Below are 26,310 nucleotides of genomic sequence, written 5' to 3'. Positions count from 1 at the left end.
CCTCTGGCTCCTTACGGGGTCTTCCTGCGCTGGCTCGTGGAGCCTCGCAGGGTTCCTTCTGGTGGCTGAACAGGCCGCTCTGTCCTCAAGAGTTGCAAGCAACTTTGCCCTCTCTTTGGCCCTGCGGTGGCTCGGGGACTGTGCCCGCAGCAGGTAGCTGAATCCCCGGCCGCCGCCTGCACCTCGCCTTAGCGCGGCTTCGGTCGCTCCCTCCCAAGGGTGCACGCTGGGGGTCCCCGACCTCGACTCTGTGGGCGCGATGCCCCTGGGACACATCATGAGACTGGACCTGGAGAAAATCGCTTTAGAGTATATCGTGCCCTGTCTGCACGAGGTCGGCTTCTGCTACCTAGACAACTTCTTGGGCGAGGTGGTGGGTGACTGCGTCCTGGAGCGCGTCAAGCAGCTGCACTGCAATGGGGTCCTGCGCGACGGCCAGCTGGCGGGACCCCGCGCCGGCGTCTCCAAGCGGCACCTGCGGGGCGACCAGATCACGTGGATTGGAGGCAACGAGGAGGGCTGCGAGGCCATCAGCTACCTGCTGTCCCTCATCGACAGGCTGGTCCTGTACTGCGGGAGCCGGCTGGGCAAATACTATGTCAAGGAGAGGTCCAAGGTAGGACTGGCGCGGGCTTCCTGCGAAGACGGGGCATTCGGGAGGCAGTAGTGTGCCGCCCTCGTAGGACCGCAGGCAAACTTTAGTTACTCACCTAGAAGCCAGCCTGGTGTGTGTCCCCAGGTCTCTGCTGAGCAGCAGCTCATATCAGGAGCCCAGGTGTGTCATGATCTTCTGTTTAATGACTTTGGTAGTTGTGCAAGCTAGCTGTGGCTTTTCTTGCTCATTTAAAGAGAGTTTCTCAAATATTAAAACGAAGCATCGGGTATCGAGAACACTGTGCATGTTTCATGGCACGCATGCCGTCATTTAAAATGAATGCTGCTCCTGGCTGGTTGGACCCAACCACTGAACCACTTGACTTTGGAAATCCTCTCTTGATGCTCAGCCCGACACCACCACATTTTCCCAACTATAACTTGTGGTGAAATCCCTGAGAGTAGGCAAGTGCCACTAGAAAGAAAACAATGTTTATGTTTTTTTGTTCAAAGAGTCAGAAGTTACTGGGTGGTCGTATATTTTGGAGACATATGCAGGTATATTGACAGAAATGTTGGAGCCAAATAGGTACCATGAGGTAACATGAACATTATTTTGGGATAGTGTAGCACCTCGTTTTTTTTTTCAAATGAGAGCCCAACTCATTTTTCCGGGGGAAATTTGGAAACATTCGTGTGTTTTAATTGTGGACTAGTCAAGGGAAATTCTGGTGGCCTAGAGGTAAGAAGCTGCTCTGCAATCCTGAAGACAACTGGTTCGAATCCACCAGCCACTCAGAGAAGGATAGTCAAACTCCTCGCATGTGATTAACTGCTTCTGAAAACCTACCCTATCGGAGGGTCAGCTATGGGTTGGTTACCACTCAGTGGCACATAACAACAACAACAAGCTTTTACTGCCACACGATGAGGCAAAATATACTAGTTATGAGAGGGAAATGAACATTCACACATGTGCCATTCTTTAAAAATATATGTAGTAGTTAAAAAAGAAAATAACTTAAAAAATAAAATAAAAAGTTTAATTAAAAAATATCTGTAGTAGTTCTCAGTTCAAGATCTTTTGTGATAAAACAAACCATTGTTGGTTCATTTGTCCCAGAAGCTCTGAGCAATGCTCTTCACAGAGGACAAGTAACAGTGGAGGAGGGAGCTCTGGTGGAGAAGTGGTAAGGAGTTGCACTGCCAAGGTAAAGACTGGTAGTTAGAAACGACCAGCTGTTCCAGGGGAGAAAGATGGGCCATGCCCTCTCTCAGGAATGAGGGTCAACAATGAGTTGGTTTCAACTGGATGACAATGATTGAGCCTCGAAGAGGCTGAAGTGAGTGAGTGGAATGTGGGCAACTTTGAGTCAGGAAGAATTAGAATATCTGAAAGTATTGCTGCTTCTCAGATTGCAAATGTGATTTTTGAAGAAACTACTGTTTTTCTAACTTTTAGTTTAGGGTGGAAATTTAGAGTAGGAAATTTCTACGTAGAAAATTGCAGTTAACATCTTTCTTGGGTCTTCTTCCATCATTTTAGTGATGGATTAGAAAGTCTTGCAAAGTTCTGTCTTTATACTAAACAACCTCACCTATTGTGGGTGGAGGAGGGGAGGTAAAGAACTCAGCTGTTTGGAGTAGGGGAGGGAGGAAAAAGGCCCCTCACCTGTTGGGGGTGAGGAAGGGGAGGGAGCAGGTTGGCTTTGGTTATGTCAGAGGTGCTTCTGGCCGAACAGGAACTGAAAGTTGGCTTCTTTATTGTCAGTGTTGTGGGTTCTTTTAGTTTATTTATTTTGTTTTTAATTCTCTTCATCTCTAGTGTTAAGAATTTTCCTCCCAGCGTTTGAGATCAGAAGTCAGAACTGATTGGTTTCAGAAAGAGGTCATGAATATCTCAAAGTTAAATATTGTTATTTAGCTTTTATTTAATGAACTAGTGGTGTTTTATGCTAGAATTTAACTTGACAAATTGGATGGAAGAAACAATGTTAATCTGAGTAAGGGGGAAAATTCTTTAAATAGGATCCTTCAGCAACATGCCATTTTCTGAGTTGAAAGTTCACTCTTCAGAAAGTTACTCTTAATAGAAGTTGAAAATTCATCTCGTCCCCTGAAGAGATGAGCTTAAGCATCATCTACCCACACCCAAATCTCCTGCTTCCCTTTGACTGTTTTGGCACCAAGTTCTTCATTCCTGCTTCTCTGACAAATCACTTCTCAATTGGGATTTTCCCTGGCTGACTAGAAGCCAATGTTGGAGAAGGCTTGAGCAAACAAATGTTATATTAAAAAGAGAGGTCTTATTTTCTTATATAAAGAAATCTCCTTGGTGATGTCTTAGAGTCTTAGGTCTCTTGTTTGAAGCTCATTACTCAAGTATTGTAGAAATCCATTGCATTTCTATTAGTTTCACCTTCATTTAACTGCCTTTCTTTAATTGCTTAATTTCTCTCAACCAAAATTGTTTCCCAAAGTACTGATATATGCCCAATTTCCTGCTGCACCCTTCAAGCAGGTTACAGTAAAAATGACATTTTTAAAAGGCAGGTTTGTAAATTTATTTTTAAAATTAAGTTGTAACTCTTTATTGTGGAAGTTTAAAAATAAATATACATAAACATAGGCTAATGTAATCAACTGTCATCACTGGTTTCAACAATATGGATATTTACATTTATTTTAAACCATTTATTTTAAAGTAATGATCCTTCATTACTTTAATATCTTTGGATTATGTTTATTCACTAACTAAATACTAAATTCCTAACTAAATACTAAATACTAAAATTCCTAACTAAATACTTTGTTTTTGATGAACTTTTGAAGGTCTCTGAGTAGCATAATGTCCTTTGTTTCAGTAAAGTAAGAGCAAAGGCATATTGGGAATAAATCAAGTATACAGTACTGGATCTCAGGTTAAAATTGTGTGAAGATGGGAAGCTTACCCCTCTTCCAAAAGAAGTTGTTACCCTTAAGAATTTATCCGCCTCCATTTTGTTGAAGAATCAAAGGGTGCTAAAGACCCTTTGAGGTTTTTTCCTATAATGTACAGCTGTATGGCGCCCCCTAACTTCAAGCATGATTATTGCTTTGAAGCTGTCAAAGGATTTCTTATCTGTTACTCTCTTGGAGTATCCAAGATAAATATTGGTCATAATTTGTTCCTTTTGCTTTGACTGCCTCGTTCTTGAATATGGCTGTTTTCCAGAGAACGTGCAATTTATAGAACTTAATGCATTTCTGCTTGAAGCAGCTCACTGTAGACTGAATTTTTGACATTTTCAACCTAGTGAGTCTGTAGATAGCATGTAACAATACCTACCTTTTTATTTGGTGCTTTATCTTGTGTCTGGCTCTATGCTAACCACTTATAAATACAGTGAATATCAACAAATTCAGTGACGAAGTAATTTGCCTAAGGCCACAAAGTCAGTAAAAAGCAGTTTGTCACAAAGTTTAGGGACTAGCCTGTGACTTCAGGAAAGTTGCTTGGTTTTCCATTAGGTTTTAAAATGAAGGCTAATAAACCTTAGAGAACTCTCATGGTTTAGTGGTAAAGAGTTGCACTGCTAACCCAAAAGCACTTGGTTTTAATCTACTAGCAGCTCTGGGGGAGAAAGATGGAAATCTCCTCTAATACAATTTACTGCCTCTGAAAACCTGCAGGAGGCTTAACTATGAGTTGATTCTGACTTGAAGGTACATAATAATACCTTAATGCTGTCATGGGCTGAGGAGGCATTAAGTAATTAATAATATTCATTAATTAAATAGTGTATATAAATTTCTTAGCGTTCTGAGCCTCTTTAAATGTTATGTGGCTGAGAATTGAGTTTACAACCCAGTTCTGACTGCGGTGTCTGTTCTGGAGCACTTTTAGAACATGGGGTTGTGAGACCCAGTAAGCAAGTAAAGATTAGGGTGTCACTAAAACAGAGGCATCAGCTGTCCAAAGCAAGACCCATAGATTTCAGACACGACACAGGAAGATGAGTGACCTTTCTTTCATGTTCAATCGCTAATATTATCGTATGATTGATTGCTATGACATACATTCACTATTTGAGTGTGTTATAAGTAGAAGAGTTAGGACAGGTTACCAGCATCTAGAACCCTCACATCCCTTAATGTAGCTCTGTTGTGAGTATTCTATTGTGAGCAGACACATCTGTTCTGCTCTGGAAACAACATAGCAGGCTAGAGAAGCAGCAAGAAGTTTATAAATAAGGAGAATGTGTGATGTAAGAAGTGTTGATAGGTTCTTTCTCTGCTGTTGAGCAATAACAGTTCTGTTCTACTCTTCTCTTGTAAACCAGGAATGTCATTTATTAATGGAGTTTATCTTTGTACAGGCTGCTGGTTGTGAGCTACTTTAAGTAAAAATGGATCTCTCTCAGGCCCAAGTGCAGGAAATATAATCAGGATCTGCAGAAGGCTGGAGCCAGGAGCTAGCAATCAGAAAGTCTGATTTGCACACTTTGGGCCCTCGGCCCTTATTAGCCTTGCTTTGGATGGGGTGGTAGACATGTAAAATCACATGTCCCAAATATGGCTACAGGGGCGCATGAGAGATACAGCTCTTTGAGAACCTGGAGGATGGAACCACCTTTGGGAAATCATTTGTAGAAAACAAGTCTCCCTAACAGTGAGATAAGTCTACAGTGGGTGAGTTTGTGTAGTGCATTTTTTTTTTTATTGAGTGACATATGGGAACAAAGAAGGTAGTTGTGAATGTACATGCACAGTTTAGGATTTCTTTTTCTCAACGGTGGGCCATTTTTACTACCATATTTGCTCCTAGAAGCTCTGGTGACGTCCACCATAGGGAGTTGTGTTGCTGTGCCTCTCTGGTTTTAATCCACCAGCAGCTCCACAGGAGAAAGATGGGTAATTGTCTCCTTGCTATTAACAGCCCCACACACCCTCTGGAGGGTCAGCTGTGAGTGGGTTCCAGCACAAAGGCAATGCGTTTGAGATGAGTTTTACTGGCTCCAGTGCTTAGGGAAGTCAGGAAGTATCCATTTTACATGTTCTAGGGTGGCCTAGTGGCAAGAAGCTGCACTGTAATCCCGAATATATGCAGTTCAGATCCACCAGATGCTCTGCTAGAGAAGGAAGGGCATTCTCCTCCTGTACCAGGCAGATCCTATTTGACAGTACAAAACAAGGGGGGAAAAACAATAAAAAAACCCCAAATAATTTAATGTGTTCTTTCATACTGCCTGACACTGTGATAGACCTGCATGTGGATGAGGGAGTTGTTGAAAGTGATTATAAAGCCATCAAGAGAGTAAGCAGAGTAAGTTGAAATAGTTGTTGCCAATATTTGCTTTCTCTTTTTTCTGATTAAAAAGTCCACTTTTACACTTGTTATTCTGTTTCTCTTTAGGCTTTCTCATTTCTCTGTTTACATAAAATGATGTGATGACTATAATGGTACAGATTTTAAAGCTAGAGTGGTATTTGTAGAAATTGCATTTATCCAGTCTGTCAGTCATTCTGCTGTTACTGTTTTTTATATTTGGAGACTGATGTCTTGAGAAGGTTGAGCTAATACCGGGACTGAGGAAAAAACACCAAAGCAACCAGTTGGCATTGAATTGGTTGACTGTGATGAAGCTGTGCATTTCAGAGTAAAACGGTGTACCACAGGGTTTCCAAGGATGTAATCATTCAGAGGTTGACTGCCAGGCTTTTCTTGTGAGGCACCTCTGAGTAGATCTGAACTACCAATCTTTTGATCAGCAGTTGAATGATTGCCCCTTCCAGAGATGCCGTTGCTGTTGTTATATATTGGTGAGTTTAAACTGACTCATAGCTGACCCTCCAGGAGATTTTCCGAGGCAGTAGATAGCACCAGAGGAGAATACCCATCTTTCTCAGAGCAGCTGGTGGCTTTGAACCTCATTCCTTCAAGATGGCAGCACAATTCCTTCCCTACCATCAGATCACCAGAACTCCCTGTAAAGATGTCATAAAGCCTGAGAAAAAGGATGTCAATTGGAAGGAATGTCACCACTGAGTGTCCATTGAGTCTGTTAAAGCATGGCCGCAGTAGGTTGGTTCATTTGCATCAGTGTCTTAATTGGGAGTTTTGAATGTAATTCTGGTTTAAAATAGAATTAACTGGTCAATCTGTACATCCAGCTTTTGGAAGATTTCTCCAATGAAGGAATTCTCTGGTGAAGTTTACAGGTGGGACCAAGTTCAGCTCTCTACCTAGAATGAACAAAGCACATCGGAAAAGCCTGTCTAAGAACCCCCAGAATTGAAAGTAGCTTTCCCATGGCTTTCAATTTGGATCAGCCTCACCTTTGTGGGGAGCTCTTTTGATCTAGTAGGTAAGGCATTGCACTGCCAACCCATAGGTACATAGTTCAAACTTACCAGCTGCTCTTCAGAAGAAAGACGAGCAATTACCTCCCATGCAGTTTAGCCTCTGCAGATCCTCTAGAGGGCCAGTTATCAGTCAGTTCTGTCTCAATGGTACACAACACAGCAAAATGCCACCTCTGTGGCACTGGGTAAAATACATTTTACTTCTGCAACCTGAAGCAGCTTGCAGGTGAACACAATAGTGGTGGCTATTAATTCTCTGATAATTATTACAGCAATAGATTTGATAATTCCTTTGTAGCAGCACTTTGTAGCGGTTAGCTAACATTGCTCAAAGAAATGGGTGTCATTTTTCTCTGGTGTTTGTCAAATACACATGCTCTGACAGTAATGGTAGTTCAGATATATTCTGCTGGGCCACTGCCAGGGGTGCCCAGCGGGTAGCTGAATCCAGAGGCACTGGAACTGTAAATACAACAGACAAATCATTTTATGATGCCAGACTAAGGAATTCAGCTTTGGCAGATAGCCAGGAGCCGTTGATTTGGCTCGAATTCAGAGCTCATGTGCTTGTTTGCCAAGCAGGATTAGCTAGCTTGGTTAATTATACATAGAATTTGTACCCCTTTCCCTTGATTATTTCAATCTTAAACCAGTACAACACTTAATTTTGTATCTTCTTTTGGTAATGATTTGTGGGTGACTTTTCTCATTATTCTTGAGTTTGGTTGGACTAAGTGTACAGATTTCTCAACCCATTCCTTAACCATATGAAGGAGCTCTGGTGCAGAAGTGTTACTTAAGCAGAGGTTGGAAACCACCATCTATCTACTCTGACAGAGAAAGATGAGCAGTTTCCTCCCATAGAGATTGATAGCTGCAGAAACCCGATAAAGGGGCACTGTGAGTTGGAATCTAGGGAGCTCTGGTGGCATAGTTAGTAGGGAGTTGTGCTGGCAACCCCAGAGGTAGTGCCTCTCTGGCAGTCTGAATCCACCACCTGCTCTGAGGTAGAAATATGGGTAGTCTCCTGCGGTGTGAGTAGGGGGTACCCTAACCAAAAGGATCCCTGGTGGTGCAGTGGGCCAGTGCTTGGCTGCTAACTGAAAGGTTGGTGATTTGAACCATAAGCTGTTCCCTGAAGACAGATACACCAATCTGCTTCAGTAAAGATCATAGCCTTTGAAACCCTTGGGGACAGTTCTACTGTGTCCTTTAGGGAAATAAATGCCCCATAGAAAACATTCTTTTTCTCCTCCCAAACAGAGTGGATATTACCACACTACACCATTTCAAAAATATGAAGAATCAAAGACTATGACAGTACTGTTGATTATTTGGCAGTGGGAAAAAGATGGATGGAAAACTGCATTCCTGTTGTCAACAAGAAGGGAACTTCAAGTTGCTTTCAGGATAATACTTTCTGAGCATTGCTTAGAAGTGGTAAAGACCCATTTTTTTAAAGGTAGTTTGCACATCTTGAGCTCATTCTGCGTTCTCCAGACACAGAAACCAAAAAAGATTCAGTGGTTCTCCCCATTCTCCTCCCTTTGCTACTCATCTTTCTGAGTCAAATCTGAAGAGGCTATTATTACTCAGACACTCAATACCTCGTACAGAATTTATGGTAAGCTTTGAGGCTCTCTTCTCTGTTTTCTGATGATCTCTTTCCTGTTTTTATTTGTTTTGCAGGTTAATTTGAATGATTGGAGTGGATAAATAGACTCTGTAAAAATATAACCCACAAATTATCGAAGGCCTAGACAGGAGCATAAAACATTAATCGTAAAAATTTGGCTCATTATGTTGTTTTAGTTTTGTCTTTTTTTTCTTTTTTAAAGGCTAAATTGTATTTTCTTTTCTTAGTAGAAAGAAATCCTTGAGGAGTGAAGTATTTTGAAAAGACTTATTTAATCACAAATCACCTGCCTGTTGGTTTCCAGTTCTTCTTCTAAGCGATTTCACATGTTCCCCTCAGATACAGTAGTCTGAAACTATACTGTTTAATTTGGTGACTGAAAGTGTATCTACTAATGTTTTAAAATAACAACCAGAAAACCCTCATCAAACAAACATAGAACACCAGATCTTCCCCTTACCACTACATTGCCTTCTTGTGGCACTTAAAAGCTCTTCACATCTAGTCCCAAACTGTCTTTCTACACTTAGTCTCCCATCCATGTTTCTTTCACCAAATTACCTAGTGTAATTCCTCTCTTCTTCCCCCCAAAATTTTTTTTTCATTTAGGGTAATTTATTGCACAAAATTCTTGGTTTTGCCACAATGTAGTTGTAGTTCTTAAAGTGTGTTTCTTGGACCAGCAGCAACATCAAGAGCACCTGGAAACCTTTGTAAATGCTTTACTACTGCATTTGAGTCAATTGTGACTCACAGTAATGCTATATGACAGCGTAGAATTGTCCCCTACAGTTTACTGGCTGTAGTCTTTATGCCAGCAGATCACCAGGTCCCCACTCCCACTCCTTTCCTGGAGCTGCTCGGTGGTGAACTGCCAGTCTTTCTGCTAGCAGTTGAGTCCTTGATCATTGTACCACCGGGACTTCTTCCCTCAAACCTAGTGACTCAGAAAATTATAAGCTGGTAGTTGATTCTCATGCATGCTCAAGTTTGAAAACCACTGAATGAAAATAACGCTATTAAGAGAAAGAGTCTGAATAGGATAGTGACAGATCTTTCTCATTAGAGAAACTTGCTAATCCATTGGCAAGAAAATCCAAGTTTACTAAAATGAAAAATACAAGTATTTTTAGCTCATTTCAGAAGTTTCTGAGGAAAACTCACCTCATGTTACTGTTTTGGAAAACAGTTTGTTCTTTTTACATTATCTTAGGTTTGAAAGAAGACATTTTCACTTGTGGTGTCTAGAAATAATCTTACCTCTTTTTAGTTAACAATTTTCCCCCTGATATTTTATAAACGATTGCAATTGGTGGAAAGTTTTTGGACTTGGAATTCTGGCTCATCTACTTAGTTTTATAATAACCAATAAATTACCTTTGGCCTCTGACAAACTTTTCACTGTTGTAAAGTGGAATTTATATCTATCTTGCAGAGAAGGGGGTTGGGGTGGGGATTGGGAACAGCCCTGCCTGTGGGCTGACTTCAAAGTATGGGCTGTTGATCAACAACTACTCTGAAGCAGATATGGTCCATGAGGGATACTGAGATTTCATAATAGTGAGGGCGACTGAGGTGGCCCTGCATTGGGATAACTGACGTGAAGACAGTTTAGACACCTGAGAGCCTGGTTGCAGATCCAATGTGAATGCCCTTTGTTGTTTTCTTCTGTTAAAATTCCTTCCTTGGGGCTTGATTGAATACTAAGCACACTCATTTTTCAAGTATTTGTAATTCTTAAATTTGATTCTGTTTTGTCATTATGAGTAAGAAATGAGAGAGAAAAAAGGTTAATAGACATTGGTAAGAGTGGCAAGTACTTCAAGTAGTTCTGTTGATTTTAGGTCCCTCAAAAAAAACCAAAAAAACAAAACAAAACTGTGCAGCCAGACCAGCTAAGTTGGAAATGCCTTGTACCTCAGTTTCCTCATCTGTGCTATGGAGATTATAACAACTCCTTATGTCTCGATCGGATAGGTTTTTAGGAAGATTGAATAGAAGAGTGCTAGGCACTGTATGAATGTCCGATAAATAAATGTGGCTACTGAATTTTATGTGTTCTGTTTCTACACTAATAAACCATGGTGGCAGGGTGTGTTACCTGTTTCTCTGCTAACCAGAACGTCAGCAGTTTAAATCTACCAGCTTCACCTCAGGAGGAAGATGAGGCAATCTCCTCTCATAAAGATTTACAGCCTTGGTGAAACCTGACAGAGCGCCACTGACTCTAAATCAACGTGAGAGCCGTGGATTATTTCTACACTGAGTTGTTAACAATATACATTCCCAAGTGCTAAAATCTAAAGTTCTTTTCTTGTTAGTTGTGATAGAGTGGACTCATGCAGCTACCTGTGATGCCGTGCAGCTCCCTCCCCCCCAGAGCTTCATGGTTTGTTGGGTTTTTTTAGCTTGCAGATGAAAATATGAAGAACATCATCTAGGATTCTCTGACAGTGCTGCTTCCCTTCCGTTGTGCTCAGAGCACTCGGAGAGCTAAGGTCGAATTTTATTTGTCTGATAAGGCTGTTTCTCACATCATAGGACATTAAGTTAAACATTATGAGTCTCTCTACCTCATTCAGCCTGAAGGTTTACTCATGAATTTGTTTTGCTCATAAATGTGGAAACATCTAGGTCCGTAGGTTCAATGATTTATGTCAATGATTCAGAACAGGTGGCCACTACTGCTGCTCACCTCTCAAACCAGGAAATTAAGTGAGCTGATAACGTGCAAGGTGGCACTTCGGTACATGGGTGCTCAGGAATGGCAGCTGCTCTTATTGGGGGAAAGGCATCAGAAAGGATAATGGTTAAACGCCTAGAGTTTGCTGACTTTCACAGATTTCATAATTGCAAGGAAGTCCCTGCTGGAAACATTTCTCTGGTAACTGGGATAGTGATCAGGAGGGGGCAGGGTTCCCCTGTGCATGTTCCCTCCGAGGTCCTCCAGGCAGTGTGCTTGGGTGTGGGCTGGCTGCCACCCTCACGCAGCGCACGTAGCCTTGTCACTCAGCCATCATCCAGCTGGCGGAGATCCAGGCTTCCCCGAGAAGGGCTGCCTTTCCAAACCCAAACAGCCTGTATTGAAATGTCACTGTTGCTGGGCCTACTTACTATACCTAATTGTAGGACCCTGGCTGAATCCCCTCCAAGGAAAAGAATTAATCACAATTTTGAAAGGAATGACGATTGTCTCTTACGTTCTTGTGCTTAGAGTGTCTGTAGCTTCTTGGAGGAGGGTGACTCACTCAGGAGTCCAAGTATGATGATCAGGGATCCCCTGGAGTAGAATCAGAATACATGATTTCTTAACTTGGGGTCTCTTGTTAGGCATCATAACATCTTTGAATCCCCTGATATTTGATGCAGATTTGTGTGTGTGGCAACCACTAGTTGCCATCAAGTCAATTCCAGCTGATGGCGACCCCACAAACATCAGGGTAGAATGTGCTCTGGAGGATTTCGATGGCTGATTATTGCAAATAGTTCTCCAGGCTTTTCTTCTGATGTACCTCTGGGTAGACTTAGACATCCAACCTTTGAGTTAACAACTGGACATGTTAGCCATTTGGGTTATCTAGGGTTTCCTCATGGCTAGAGGTCGTGGTGATATTTGGTGCTGCCAAACTGATGAGTTGATTTCTGACTTAGGGACCCTTTGTGACAGTAGAACAGGATTTTCTTGGTGGTAATCTTTAGAGAAGCAGATAGCTAAGTCTTTTGTTCTGTGGAGTAGCCAGGTGGGTTTTTAATTGTCCACTTTTCTGTGAGCCACCAAGCGTTTAACTGTTTTGCCAGGTAGGGGAAATAAAACCCCAAAAAACAAAACCTTATACTCACTCCTGTCTCAATTCTTAGTGATCTTTGATTGATTTCTGAAGCTATAAATCTTAAAAACCCATCTTTCTTCCCTGAAGCTGTTAGTGAAATTGAGATGCTGGAGACCCACCACCTTTTGATTAGCAGCCCAATCTTCCACATACTCTGCTATCCATTATCTTTAAGGTACAGATCTCAAGAGGGTGGTAGAAGCATCATTGCTGATCTAGGAGAACTAATTTGAAGGTTCTAGAATGTAGTTAGTTGTTCAGATGCTTGCTTTACTCATTTTCAATCCATGACCGAGTTCTTGGTGGCATAAATCAGGGCAAATGATTAAAAAGGTCTGAGGATGGGCTTTAAAGTAAAATGGTAACATCCTGCCCCCCCCCATCCCCCACCCCCGGCACTCTGCTCTCTCCTAGCCAAGAAGAGAAGGTGGACTCACTTCACCAGAACAACTATGAGGCAGATTTTACTTCTCTTCCTTCTCTCCCTCCCTCTTCTCTCTCTCTCATTGTGGCTTTGGAGCCCTTTTCACAAATATAATTCTATTTCTAATTATAATAATGACTGTATGTGATGATGGAGAATTGCTCTATGAGATTTTCATGGCTGTACTCTTTCCAAAGCAGATACCTAGGTGACATTCAATATAATCATTCTGTTGTGTAACCATATGTTATATGTGTCCAAATTTTTATCATCCTTACCAGAAACTCAGTATTCCTTAGGCAATAACTCTTGTTATTTCCCTCACACCTACACCTGTTGTTATGTTCCTTTGAATCAACTACGATGCATAGCAATCCTATGAACAATAGCTCTGAACCTTGTCATCTCTTGAGCCAATCTCATTGTTTCTGACACAGCTGCCCTCATTGCTATAGTCACTGTGTCAGTTCACCTGCTCCTTCACTGACCTTGACCTTCCACCCTTCCAAACATCATAGCCTTCTCTAAGGACTTTCTAAGGTCCTTTCTGGCAGCATACTCAAAATATTTGAGACAGAGCTTCCCAGTACTTGCCTCCAAGAAGCAATGTGGTTTTACCTTTCCATGGCAGACTTGTTATTCTTTTGGCAGTCCATGATATAGTCCATACTCTTCTCCAGCACCACAACTCAAGTCAATTCTTCTATCACCCTTAGTCATTGTTCAGCATTAAGATTCATAGAAATGGCAAAGACCATTACTTAGGTCAGGTGTACCTTAGTCTCTAGCCTGACATCATTGCTCCTTAGAACTCTAGAGAGGTCCCTGAAAGCAGATTTTTCTAATGCAATTTATTTTTTTACTTCCTGGTTTCTGGTGCCAAAAGAGTTGTGGACCCAAGCAAGATGGAATTCTTAACAACCTCAATCTTTTCTCGAGATATCATGATGCTGCCAATTGGCCTAGTGATGAGAATATTTGGAAACTCTGTGAATAATAGAGCACACTTAGACTAGTAGATATACACTGAAAACACAAATGAAGAAGAGCGGTTGTAAACAGCCACTAATAATTGGAATATGGAATGTAATAAGTATGAATGTAGAAAAATTGGATCTTGTTAAAGAAATGGAAGGCACAGATATTGACATACTAAGCTTTGGTGAGCTGAGATAGATTGACATGGGTCATTATGAATCAAACAGCCATATGATTTCCTATGCCAGGAATGAAAAAAAATGAGGAAAATTGGGGTCACATTCATAGTCAAAAAGACCATTTAGCTATATCCTGAACTACAGTGTTGTGAATGACAGGATAATATCCATACACATCCAAGGAAAACCTGTTAATGCCACCTAGATCCTGCTGAAAATTATCCAAAAATTACTGGAACAATGCATCAACAGAAAGCTGCCAGATGTGCAGGTTGGGTTTAGAAGAGGCCATGGTATAGAGATATTATAGCTAATGTTAGATAAATCTTGACTGAAAGCAGAGAGTACCAGAGGAATGTCTATCTGTGTTTCATTAACTATGCAAAGGCATTTGACTTTGTTGTGTGGATCACAAAAAAATGTGGCTAACTCTAAGAAGAAAAATGAGAATCCCAGAACACTTGCTTGTGCTCATGTGAAACCTATACTTGGACCAGGAGGCAGTCATCAGAACAGAGCAAGGAAACACTGCATGGTTCAAAATCAGAGAGTGGATACCAGGGATGTGTCCTATCTCCGTACCTTTTCAATATATATGAGGAACAGTTCATCTGGGAGGCTGGGCTCTATGAGGAGAAATGTGGCATCAGGATTGGAGGAAGACTCAACAACCTGAGTTAGGCAGGTGACACAACCTTGCTTGCCAAAACTGAGGAGGGCCTGAGGCATTTGCTACAGAAGGTCAAGGACTGCAGCCTTCAATATAGATTGAAGCTCAACATCAAGAAAAAGATTCTCACCACTGGGCCAATTGGCAGCATTATGATAGATGGAGAAGAGATTTAAATTGTTAACAGCTTCAGTTTGCTTGGCTCCACAATCAACAGTCTTAGAAACAGCAGCCAAAAAATCAAAAGAGAAATTGCACTGGGAAAGTCTGCTGTCAAGGACCTCTGCAGAGTACTAAAGAGCAACGATGTTAGGCTGGAAACTAAGATGTGCCTGATCCAGGTCATGCTCTTTGCAATTACTTGTTATGCATCAGAAAGATGGACAGAGATTAGGGATAATAGGAGAATTGATGTCTTCAAGCTGTCGTGCTGGAAAAGAGTATTGAATATACCATGGACTGCTAAGAGAACAGTTTCATCCTGGAGAAGATGAAACCAGGCTTCTTCTTGGAGGCCAGGATTCTGAAGCTCTGTCTGAAATACTTTAGGCATGTTGCAAGGAGAGACCAGTCCTTGGAGAGGAACATCATGCTTGGGAGAGTGGAGGGGCAGCACGAGAGAGGAAGACTCTCAATGAGATGGATTGATTCAGTGACTCGGGTAATGGAGGTAGGTGTATTAGAGACAATAAGGTTGGTTCAGGATAGAGCAGGGTTCAGAGCTGTTGTACACAGAGTTGGTATGAGTTGCAAGTGATTTTATGGCACATAACAACAACAAACAACAACCCCTAATTGCCACTAATAAACTTTCATCTTTATACGTTTAACTTTAGAAAAGAATCTACTTAAGATTTTTCATTGTATTCTATAGCATGTTTTGTTTCTTTGTTCATTTATCTGTTACTGGTTATTTATTTTCATCTTTCAACTATTGTGAATAAAACTCTAGTGGATACCAATGTAGAGATACATGTTTGAGTTCCCATTACTAAGTCTTCTGAGTTATATATCTATTGTTATTAGGTCATATAATAAATCTGTATTTAATTTTTGAGGACTGCTAAACATTTTTCCACCATACAGTACCACTTTACAACTCCACTAGCAATATATGAGAGTTCCAATTTCTCCACAGTCTCAACAATACTTCTTGTTTGCATTTTTCTTTCTAATAGTCGTCCCTGTGGTCAAAGTAGTGTCTCATCATGGCTTTTGTTTGCATTTCCCTAACAAGTAATAATATTAACCAGCTTTTTTTATGTAGTGGTTGGTGATTTTAATATCTTCTTTTGTAAAATGTTTGCTCAAACTCTTAGCCTATTTTTTCAAGTAGAGGTTTGCTTTATTGTTGAGTTGCATGGTCGTTACATGGTTCTGTTGAGTTGATTCCAACTCAGCAACTCTGTGTGACAGTAAAATTGTTCCTTCTGATTTTCTTGGCTGTAATCCTTATGGACGCAGACCACCAGGTCTTTTTCCCATGGAGCCATTGATGGGTTTGAACTGTCAGCCTTTCCAGTAATAGCTAAGTGCTTAACCATTACCAGGAGACAGATTTAGTAAATGCTATTGTTGATCACACTAATGTGTTATTAAAATAGTAGAAATATTAAATATTAATCCAGTAAGGAAGTGCTGGCAAATTAAAAGCCTATAATAAAGACATGCTCCTGATCTGAGTGTTACTGCTTGGCGTGAGTGTCGCATAATTAAGCTGCTCTGGCCATGTTATTATTCTGAAGCATTCTCCTCCTTTATGCACTATAACTCACTCGTTGGGCTTGATGAGGTCTAGATAGCAACTCAGTTGATATGATCAGTTTCCGGAATTTGTTACTGCCCCATGCACAGATTGGCACGGAAGTGAGTGGCTAGTTATTGAAACGAGGTTTGTTTCTCAGCATATCTTTCACCTGATGGTTTGCTTTTGGCTTTGTCAAAGACCAGCAAACACTTGGGAATCTGCCCAAGCCAAGACCCATCTGTGGCTACGGTCCAAAGAACAAGCTGATAAATATGGCCATATGCCGTTTCAGCAGGCCCACTGAGGCTCAACAATTATTTCCTTCCATTGTTCCAGGTTTGATGCCTTCAGGACTTAGCAGAGGGAGACTATGCACTCTGGCCAGAAAAGTCAACTCTGTTCCTCTCCTTTAGAAATTTGGGTACTTCCTAGCATTTAGAAGTTGGTAGGTTGTCGTTTTTGGTTTGCTTTTTTATTTTATTGATTTCTATACAATTATTCACATACATCTTTTTTTATTATTAATTGTAATGAAAGTTTACAGAGAGTTTGGATTTCTATTCATTCATTGTTACACTTTCCTCCCTGTCCCCTCCCTCCTCTCCCCAGTTCGCACTTCTCTTTGAGAAGTAAAAGGAAAATTCTTTCATTGTTATACAATCCCTCTGCCACTAGGCAGCCTTTGTTCTGGACTCCTGTGATTACAATAATACCTAATGATATATCCCTTTTAAAAAACAGTTCTCTCCCTCATCTGTTTCAATGCAGTATACATTATTTATCCCCTTTTGCTCAGTCTCCCCCCAACCCCAATATCAGTCCTGTTTTACAACAGTGGCACTATGCAGTATTTGTCTTTTTGTGATGGAGATATTTCACTCACCATAATGTCCTCCAGGGTCACCCATTTTGTATAATATTTCATGAGGGTTTTGTTTTTCAAAACAGCGTGGTATTCCATTGGGTGAGTATACCACAGCTTCTCTATCCATTTGCTTGTTGATGGGTAAGTGGGTTGTTTCCAACTCTTTGTGATTTTGAACAAAGTCGCGATACATATGGATGTGCACACATGCATCATTTGCACATGTAATTTGTGTTTTATAAATTAATATACATTGTGTTTCATTTATTCATTCATTACACATTATATTTTATATAATTAATTTCCATTGATCTATTATCAATGTTTTTTCAAGTCCCCAATGAACCTTTTCCATTCCTTTCCCCCACCCACCAATCTCTGCTATGTTGTTGTTATATGCCATTTAGTCGCCTGTGACTCAGAGCTACCCCATGTACAACAGCTCTAAAGCCTGCCCTGTCCTGAACTAGTCTCACTGACTCCGACACAACACAACTACTCCATTACCCCAGTCACTGAGTCAATCCATCTCGTACAGTGTCTTCCTCCCCTGCGCTGTTGCTCCACCCTTCCAAGCATGATGTCCTTCTCCAAGGACTGGTCCCTTCTGGCCATGTGCCCAAAGTATGTAAGACAGAGCTTCAAAATCCTAGCCTCCAAGGAGAAACTTGGTTTCACCCTCTCCAAGACAGACATTTTGTTGTTGTTGTTGTTGGTCCACGGTATTTTCAAGACTCTTCTCCAGCACCACAACTCAAAGATATCAATTTTTCTTCTGTCATCCATAGTCATTGTCCAACTCTCTGATGAATAGCAAGTAATTGCAAAAACCATAGCCTGGATCAAGTGCACTTTAGTCTCTAAATTGACATCATTACTTTTCAGTACTCTGGAGAGGTCCCTGAAAGCAGATTTTCCCAGTGCAATTTGTCTTTTGATTTTCTGACTGCTGTACCAAGATTAGTGATTGTGGAGTCAAGAAGCTCCACAACCTCAATCTCTTCTCCATCAATCCTGTTGATGCCAACTGGCCCAGTGGTGAGAAGTGTGAGACAGGCATCAGTGTGAGAGACTAACAACGGTGTGAGGTGCAAGATATCACAGAAATGACTTGTGTCCTAAGCCATCATATCAAGGGGTGGCTGGGGGGTGGGTGGGGGGTGGAGAGGAGCTGGACAAGGTAGGCCGGAGTGCAAGGGATGCTGATGTAGTACGGAAAGGGAAGGGATGAGACACACATGCTAGGGTGGGGGGTGGGGGGGACGACACTGAATGTATTGGTTATTTCTGTAATGGGAAGTGTCTTTTATCTGCTCGTTTTGGTAAAATGCTTGTTTGACAGATATTGTTCTAAAACTAAGCATCTAAATTAAAACAGACTATGGACAAGGATTGACTATCATTTCCAAAATATAACAGGCCTTCAAAAACCCTATGTACAATAGAGCACACTTAGATTAACCTCTGCTATACCAGGGATTTTTATCCCCTTTCCATTTTTTTTTGACCCTTCTCTTTCCCCCTTTGAACATTTATATGTATCTTGCTCAGTTATCCTGCTATTGTCACAATAGTGGTCTTAATGAAGTATTTTTCCCTTTGTAACTGAGTTATTTCATTCAGCATAATTAAATGTAGACTCTCCTATGTTATACAGTATTCTACAAAAATATTATTCCTTAGTGCTCCATAGTATTGCATTGTGTGGATATACCACTCCTCCTAATTCATTCATTTGTTGATGGACATTTGGGCTGTTTCCATTTTCTTGCTATTGTGAATAACTCACATTTAGAAGTTTTGTCACGGCAGAAATGATCCTTGATGGCACAGTGGTTTGGTGCTTGGCTGCACACACCAATAAAAGTTGGTGATTTGAACCACCAGAGCCACTTCATGGGAGAAAGATAAGACAGTCTGCTTTCCTAAAGATTTACAGGGCAGTTAGTTCTACTCTGTGTCATAGTGTTGCTGAGTTGGAATAGTCTCTAGGACAATAGGTTTTGCTTTTGGGTTCTAATAAAAAGTATCATGGAATCTGCAACTATTAGTAAAAGATGTTTTCTTTTGAAATTGTATTTATCTTTTTTCCCCCACTATTTTAATATAAGCTAAGTCTTGAAGTAGATGTCACTTCATAATTCTCTGAAGAGTACTGCTGCTTTCTCCTGGGACTGATGGGTATATGGAGCCTTAGATCTTATTGGACATTTACAAAATAGAAACTGAGACCAGATCGCACAGTGATTAGCACAGTTAACTGGGCAGCAGGCAGTCAGTCAGACCACTCACCTTTCCCAGAGTAGAACTGTTTAAGAATATATAGTTATATTGTACTAATGGACTACAATAAGACTTGACAGCAGAGGAAGGCTGGGGTAGGAGGTAATCTAGCCAGTAATTATTTATGGTGTAAATGGCTTTCATTACTGTTCAGCAGTGGCTTTTAGAATACTAACAGCTGCTTCCAGGGATGGATAATCCCTAGTCTTTGTGGTGATTATATTTATCTCTTTCTTTCTAGCTGGGCTTACCATATTGGTTTTCTACCTGTCACCTTTTCTCAAGCTTTTCCTTTGCTTAGTGATGCCATCATTTGTTAAATATTGATTGGTTGTATTGTGCCATCAAGTTGGAACCAGCTCATTCATAGCTGATCCTCTAGAAGGTTCCAGAACTCCCTAAGTCACATAAGACATTGCCCATCTTTCTTATATGGAACAGCTGGTGGGCTTGAACTGTTTGCCTTTGGTCTGGCCACACAACTACTTTCCACTAGGCCACCAGAGTTGTTGTTGTTGTATACTGTCAAGAACTGGCTCATAATTAATCCAGCAGGTTTTCAGAGGCAGGAAATCACATGGGAAGAGATTGTCCATCTTTCTCCTACAGAGCTGCTGGTGGTTTGAACTGCACTCCTTTGGACTGGTAGCGCAGCTACTTAACACTAGGTCCTCAGAGCTATCTGGTCACCAGAGTAATAAGCTCGAAATTCTATCTTCAGTAAGACATTCAAGCTAACAGCCTAACTTTAGCCCTAAGATGATTTTACACTGACATTTTAGATGTCCAAAGGCAGGATATGAACATTGCTAGTTGCATGAGAGTGATATATGATTTGATCTCTAAGATCATTGTAAAACCAAGTTACTATTCAGCTGTATTATTCTAATATTCTGCGTGTATGGAGCCTTTTAAAGATCCATGCCTAATTCATGGCTTCATGCTATCACTGGGGGTAACTTGGTCGTCATGACATTGAAGCATACTAATTGAGCCACTTGGGCATCAGTTTGGGGTCCAACCCACTGGGCATTGTATCTATTAAGTAGCTATGCCATTTTTCAGGAAGTGTGTGACCTGATTCTTACATGTAAGCTTGAAGATAGGTTATTTTTTAATTTGATTTGACAGAAATCACTGCCCATCTAGGTAATTTTTAGAGGAAAGAGTCATTCACTCATTCGTTCATTTAATCATAATATTTTAAATGGACATTTTTTTTCTGTGTCAAGCACTACTCTAGGTTTTAGGATAGATTAGTGAACAAAATGAGAAAAAGCTCCTGTTCCCATTTTATAATAACAGTTCTAATATCTCTATTATATATATTATACCCCTACAAATATATTTTGAAAATATATTTGTGTTCTCTGAAGAAGAAAATTGGCCTTTTGCCCATTTCCCCCTACTCTTTGCCATAATTCCTTCATGGAATAATTACAGAGCTTGTTACTCTCTGAGAGTAATTGTGGCCTCCTTGGAGCTCTGGTGGCTTAGTGCATAGGGAGTTGAGCTGCCATCCCAAAGGCAAGCAGTTCAAATCCAACTGCTGCTCTGCAAGAGAAAGATAGGTAATTTCATCGTGGCCTGGCTGTTAACCCTACATGCTGAAGAATCCACATTTAAATACATGTAATGAGATGCCAGTAGTCACCCACAAACATCACGATATAGCAGGTGCTGTTCACATTTGTCAGTGACTGGGGAGATGGTCTCAGATTTGCTAACCAGCTTTTTTGGGATTTCTTGTCAGGCAATGGTGGCTTGCTACCCAGGAAACGGAACAGGTTATGTGCGCCACGTGGACAATCCCAATGGAGACGGCCGCTGCATCACCTGCATCTACTATCTGAACAAGAATTGGGATGCTAAGGTACTTTGAACAATAAGAATAGAGTGTGAGGTTAGAAATCTCAGAAAAATTCAAATAACTTAAAGAAGTGTTTTGAGTTGAGAATGGCCCTATCTCCCACAAATTAATTTTTCCTGTCCCTAGTACATCTTTTTTTCTTTTTCCCCTTTAGAAGTAGGGCCAAAGTTGCAGAGATGAATGGTTATCAAGTTAATTGTGTAATGGTTATCAAGTAACATTACATAATGTAACCATTATGTAATGGTTATCAAGTTAATTTGGAGGGTGATTTTATATGTATGTGGAAAGTGAGGTTGATGATGAGAGGGTAATTTAATATTATTTTAGGATTATTGTTGTTATTGATTGCCTTCGGGTTGAGCACAACTCATAGCAACCCTATGAACAAAAGTCCTGAAGCTCCTCTACAACTATTGACATTTATCAAAGTTTCTAGAGTTTCTGGAGGCATGTTATTTAGGAAGTGGATGCCACTCCTGCTTCCTTAAAAGCCTAATTCAGAGCTGATATGATTCTTAATGCAGAATACAAAATGCACTCTTTTCTCCCAGTAGTAGCACTGAGAGAATGTCACAAAAATAGAACTGCTGGATATAAAAGCATCCCCAAGAGAGGCTTCCCACACTGTCCCTTCTCTCTGAGAGTAACACGTCTCCTTCATGGCTGCTTGCCATGGTTTACTATGGTTTGTGAATGCCAAAGGCTTTGCGGCTTATTTTTGTATTTGAGAACATATAGCTAAAGATATGTAGTCTGGTTCCACATTTACAGACGTTTGTCTGGACTATGTGTGCTTTCTGAAAGCTAAAAATGATTTAGGAATCTGGGAAGTCAGAGAACTTTTCAAGCTTATTTGGCTTTTGAACTCTCTACATCTCCATTTCCTGTCAGTGAGGACAGACATTGGCTGTTATAAAGCAATGATATTTTATCTGGGGTCAGAAAAACTAAACCTGGGAAACCAGTGAATCTGTGAAAATGCATGTCTGTCCCTTTTCCCTGTTGGTAACGTGGCTGGACTGGTATCCCTTTGGAATTCAGTAGTGTCTTGAGAGGTGCTACTGAAGACAAGAGAATAAAGATCTAGGGCTGATAGTAAAATGTAAAATATTAAGCCATTCAACAAAGATTTAAGTGCCAAGGAGAAACATTGGTAGATAAGGTCTGAAACTGGTTCTTTATGTAGTTTAACTAGTAGCCTAGATTAGGTAGATATGTTAAAAAGGTATTTAAGAGATAAGAGTGGTATATGTCATAAAAGGTATAGAAAAGAGTTGTAATTTCAACTAAGATGAGAGAAGAAACCAGTGGTGTTCAGAAGAAAGCAGTAAAGTCTGAATGGTATTATTGTCCTACAGAACTGTAAATTTGAACCAGAGGAAATTACTAGTTTTGTGTTTGTTTTTTTTTTAAGGGTGGGAGATGGTAGGTTAAAAATGGTCAAATACTGGCAATTCCATGTGGTTCAACCTAATACTGCTTCATTTTGTGTCATGGGTTTTATGTTTGTGAGGGTTGAAGGCTTTGTTTAGTATGAGGTGAGTAAGGAGATGACCCACATCTGCAGAACATTTTCTGTCCCATTGTAAGATATGATTTGATATGATGTGTGATTCTAAAGTCAAAGTTTAGAGGTAATATATGCTTGGAAGTGAAGTGTAGAAGATGACATTTTTCTAGAAGAGGCTGAAATTTTGTTACCAGTAGAGTATGTCTCAGGTCAGGAAATAATCTTTGTTTTGGTCTTCAGCTGCATGGAGGGATCCTCCGGATATTTCCAGAGGGAAAATCTTTCATAGCAGATGTGGAGCCCATTTTCGACAGGCTGCTGTTCTTCTGGTCAGACCGCCGGAACCCCCATGAAGTTCAGCCTTCCTACGCGACCAGGTGATACAGCCAGCGTCATTTTCCTTTTTGCTGGAGGAGCTTCTTGCGTGAACCCCAGTTCTCCTTGACATGAAGGACCTGCTGAACCCCAGAGCTGACAACAAGCTTTTGGGGAGTTTAAAATTAGAGGAGACGCTTTGGGTACTTTGGTGTACAAAGCAATGTCCTTTTGAAATACAATAAAATATAAATAATTGCTTTTATGGTGATACATTATTTACTTGAGAGGCTTGCTGCTAGTGAGGAAATGATTAGGAATGGGATTGTGTGATGTTTTAAGTAGATGTCAGCTAGACAGACGCAACAAGGACAATCCTACTATGAGTGGGCCACCCATCTTGTTCAAGGATTAACTGTACCCATTTCTACTTTGTTTTTTTTTCAACCATGGAGATTGAATTTTTTATTTCCCCTGAGTATTTTCCTGTGCTCCCTTTTTCTTTCAAATCTCATATTGAACCACCCCTAAAGAATGCTGGCTATCACATCTGGCACATATCAGGAATTCTGTCTTGTTAGTTTGAATGAGTTTATAAGTTGCTAACTGCAAACAGGGAGAGATCTTGAAAAAGAATGAATATGTTCTGAGGGGTTTTTTCCCCTCCTATATCTCCACCCTTTCTGTGGTTTAAAAATTGGCTTGGGACCACTGAATCCATATCCCAACAACTGGATGTAACAACAACAACAACAACAACAACAGCATAAGTTAAAATAATAGCCTGTGCCACAAGAGCCACAAATCTAAACCCCGAAAATAAATTTGTAGATTTGCCAAATTACACTGTGTCCAAGGTAAGCAGGTAACTCATTTCTGCCACTGAATTTGAATTTGAAACCCAACAATGAAATAGTTCCCGTTACAGTTCCTTGCATGGAGCCAGAAAAAAACAAAACAAAAGAGAAAAGACATTGCCCAGTTAAAGCTTGGTGATACAATGGTTTGGCAGCGAACCAAAAGGCTGGCTCTTTGCATCCTCCAGCTGTTCTGAAGGAGAAACAAGCCAATCTGCTTCTGCAAAGATTTTTACCCTTCGAAACCTTGATCTCTATTCTATAATATTCCTCTAAGTCAGAATTTACTCAGTGGCAGTGGATTTGGTGTAGGTCATATTTGTTTCTATTATTTACTTAAACTTTCCTGGAGGAAGAGGAAATTAAATGACTCTTTTAATTCCCAGAGATAAGACATAATTCCTGGCATGCACCTGAAATTATTTAAGTACTATGTTCAAATAGAATTAAGTCAGAGGAGCTTGTTTTACATTAAAGTTGGAGAAGACCTTTAAATGTTGGCTTTGCAAATGATTTTGGTAAAGGATTTATAGTAAGTTGTTTATTCTTTTTTCTTTTTCTTATGTTTAGGATTTAGTTGGATGTTTTTGTTTTTTAAATACCTGCTTATCTTTCACAGATATGCGATGACTGTTTGGTACTTTGATGCAGAAGAAAGAGCAGAAGCCAAAAAGAAGTTCAGAAATTTAACAAGTATGTGTCTGATATTTTCCTGTGAATTTTCATCAAATCAATCCATGAGTTTTAAATAAGATCCTTATGTATAGGCTAATACACCCTGTCAATCCACCTATGGTTTAGCTTCATATATATGATATTCTGATGTGTCTAATTTTCAGTCCTTGGTCTTAGCTTTGCTAGAAAAGTAAAAAGAATAAATACATAAATAAAAATACAAAAGATACCTCTTGAGAATATCTGTTGATGGTGTAATGGTTTATAATGGAGGGAAAATAGTCAACTTTTTTATTATTAATGGTAACCCATCAAACATAACATTAAGTTTTGCCCATGATTTTAGCACATTGCAAAGGGAGCATAATGGAACCCAGCTATAATGGTTTATTTAACTAAATATTTATTATAGCTTACAAGATAAAAACAGGGCTCTGTAATATAAACTGAATATGATTTAATACTGTTCTTGCTCTCCCAACTATATATTCAAAATATGTCCCATTGAAACACTCAATAGTCTTAGAAAGATGGTTTGTGAGAAGATAAATGTCTGATAAGAAATGTGAAATATAAGGAATACTGCAGAGTTATAGTGCTCAATGGCAGGTCAAATCAAGGTTCTAAGAAACTCTGCAATGAAGAAACAGATATAGTATTGCATAACCCATGGCCCATTTGGGGTGGATACTTATTAAACGCCACAGCAGACACATCTTAGATGTCCTGTAAGATGTGAATTATTTACTGGACCTATGATATGGAGTCTCCCTGGGTGATGCAAATGGTTTAAGCTTGACTGCTAACCAAAAAGGTTGGCAGTTCAAGTCCGTATAGAGGTGTGTTGGAATCGGCAACCTCATGGAGCACAGTTCTCTGACACACAGGAGGTTCCCAGGTGTTAGAATTGAAAGAATGACAACAGTTTGTTGTTTTTATGTGTGTGACCCAAAACCCATTGATTCTGACTCCTTATACTCTTTATTCTCTTTTCTGTGCCTAACCCAGGGAAAACTGAATCTACCCTTACAGAAGACTGACGAGTGCTCTGAAATCTGCTGCATCATTCATTTTTAGCAACAGTTCCTGAGTTCTTTTTTAAAGAGTTGAGCTCCAAAGATGGCCTCTTCGGTGCCTCCACGATGAGGACCTCTCCCTTCCTGCTGGAGTGCCCTACATCACTCACTTCTCCGTCTTGTGTGTGGTACTTCATGTCATCTTGCCAAGATGGCATTGACCTTCAGACACTCTGCCAGATGAACTTTTTTGCAAACTTCAGCAATGCATATGGATAACTCAGCTGGCCAGCTGTTTAACTGATAGATTTTGGTATTATCAGCTATCCAAACAAGAGCATGAATGTGCAAGGGAGGGATAGAGTCTAATTTGCACTTTATACACACTTCCTGATTTGAAAATAGGAGGTTTGCAAATTTTAAAAAAGGGGGGGGTGGTGGAAATTGGTGACAGATGCCAAAAAGAGGCATCGTTGAAGCCTTAACAGCAGGAAACAGAAATTTGTGTCATCT

General features: G+C 40.3%; 1 protein-coding gene across 1 annotated transcript; it reads left to right on the top strand.

The window, feature by feature from the left end:
• The first annotated feature begins 209 nt into the window (after positions 1–209).
• On the top strand, positions 210–25,821 carry LOC102852916 (egl nine homolog 3-like). The gene is made up of 5 exons (XM_006889982.1): positions 210–616; positions 21,305–21,424; positions 23,175–23,311; positions 24,726–24,799; positions 25,790–25,821. Exons 1-5 carry the CDS (start codon positions 260–262, stop codon positions 25,819–25,821), a joined length of 720 nt encoding a protein of 239 aa, XP_006890044.1. The 5' UTR covers positions 210–259.
• The last annotated feature ends 489 nt before the right edge of the window (positions 25,822–26,310 follow it).

Source organism: Elephantulus edwardii, unplaced genomic scaffold (assembly GCF_000299155.1).
Source record: "Elephantulus edwardii isolate Elephantulus edwardi_28Jun2011 unplaced genomic scaffold, EleEdw1.0 scaffold00084, whole genome shotgun sequence".
NCBI lineage: Eukaryota > Metazoa > Chordata > Mammalia > Macroscelidea > Macroscelididae > Elephantulus > Elephantulus edwardii.
The sequence above is the reverse complement of the archived record's forward strand: the minus strand, read 5'-3'. Positions and strand labels throughout refer to the sequence as shown.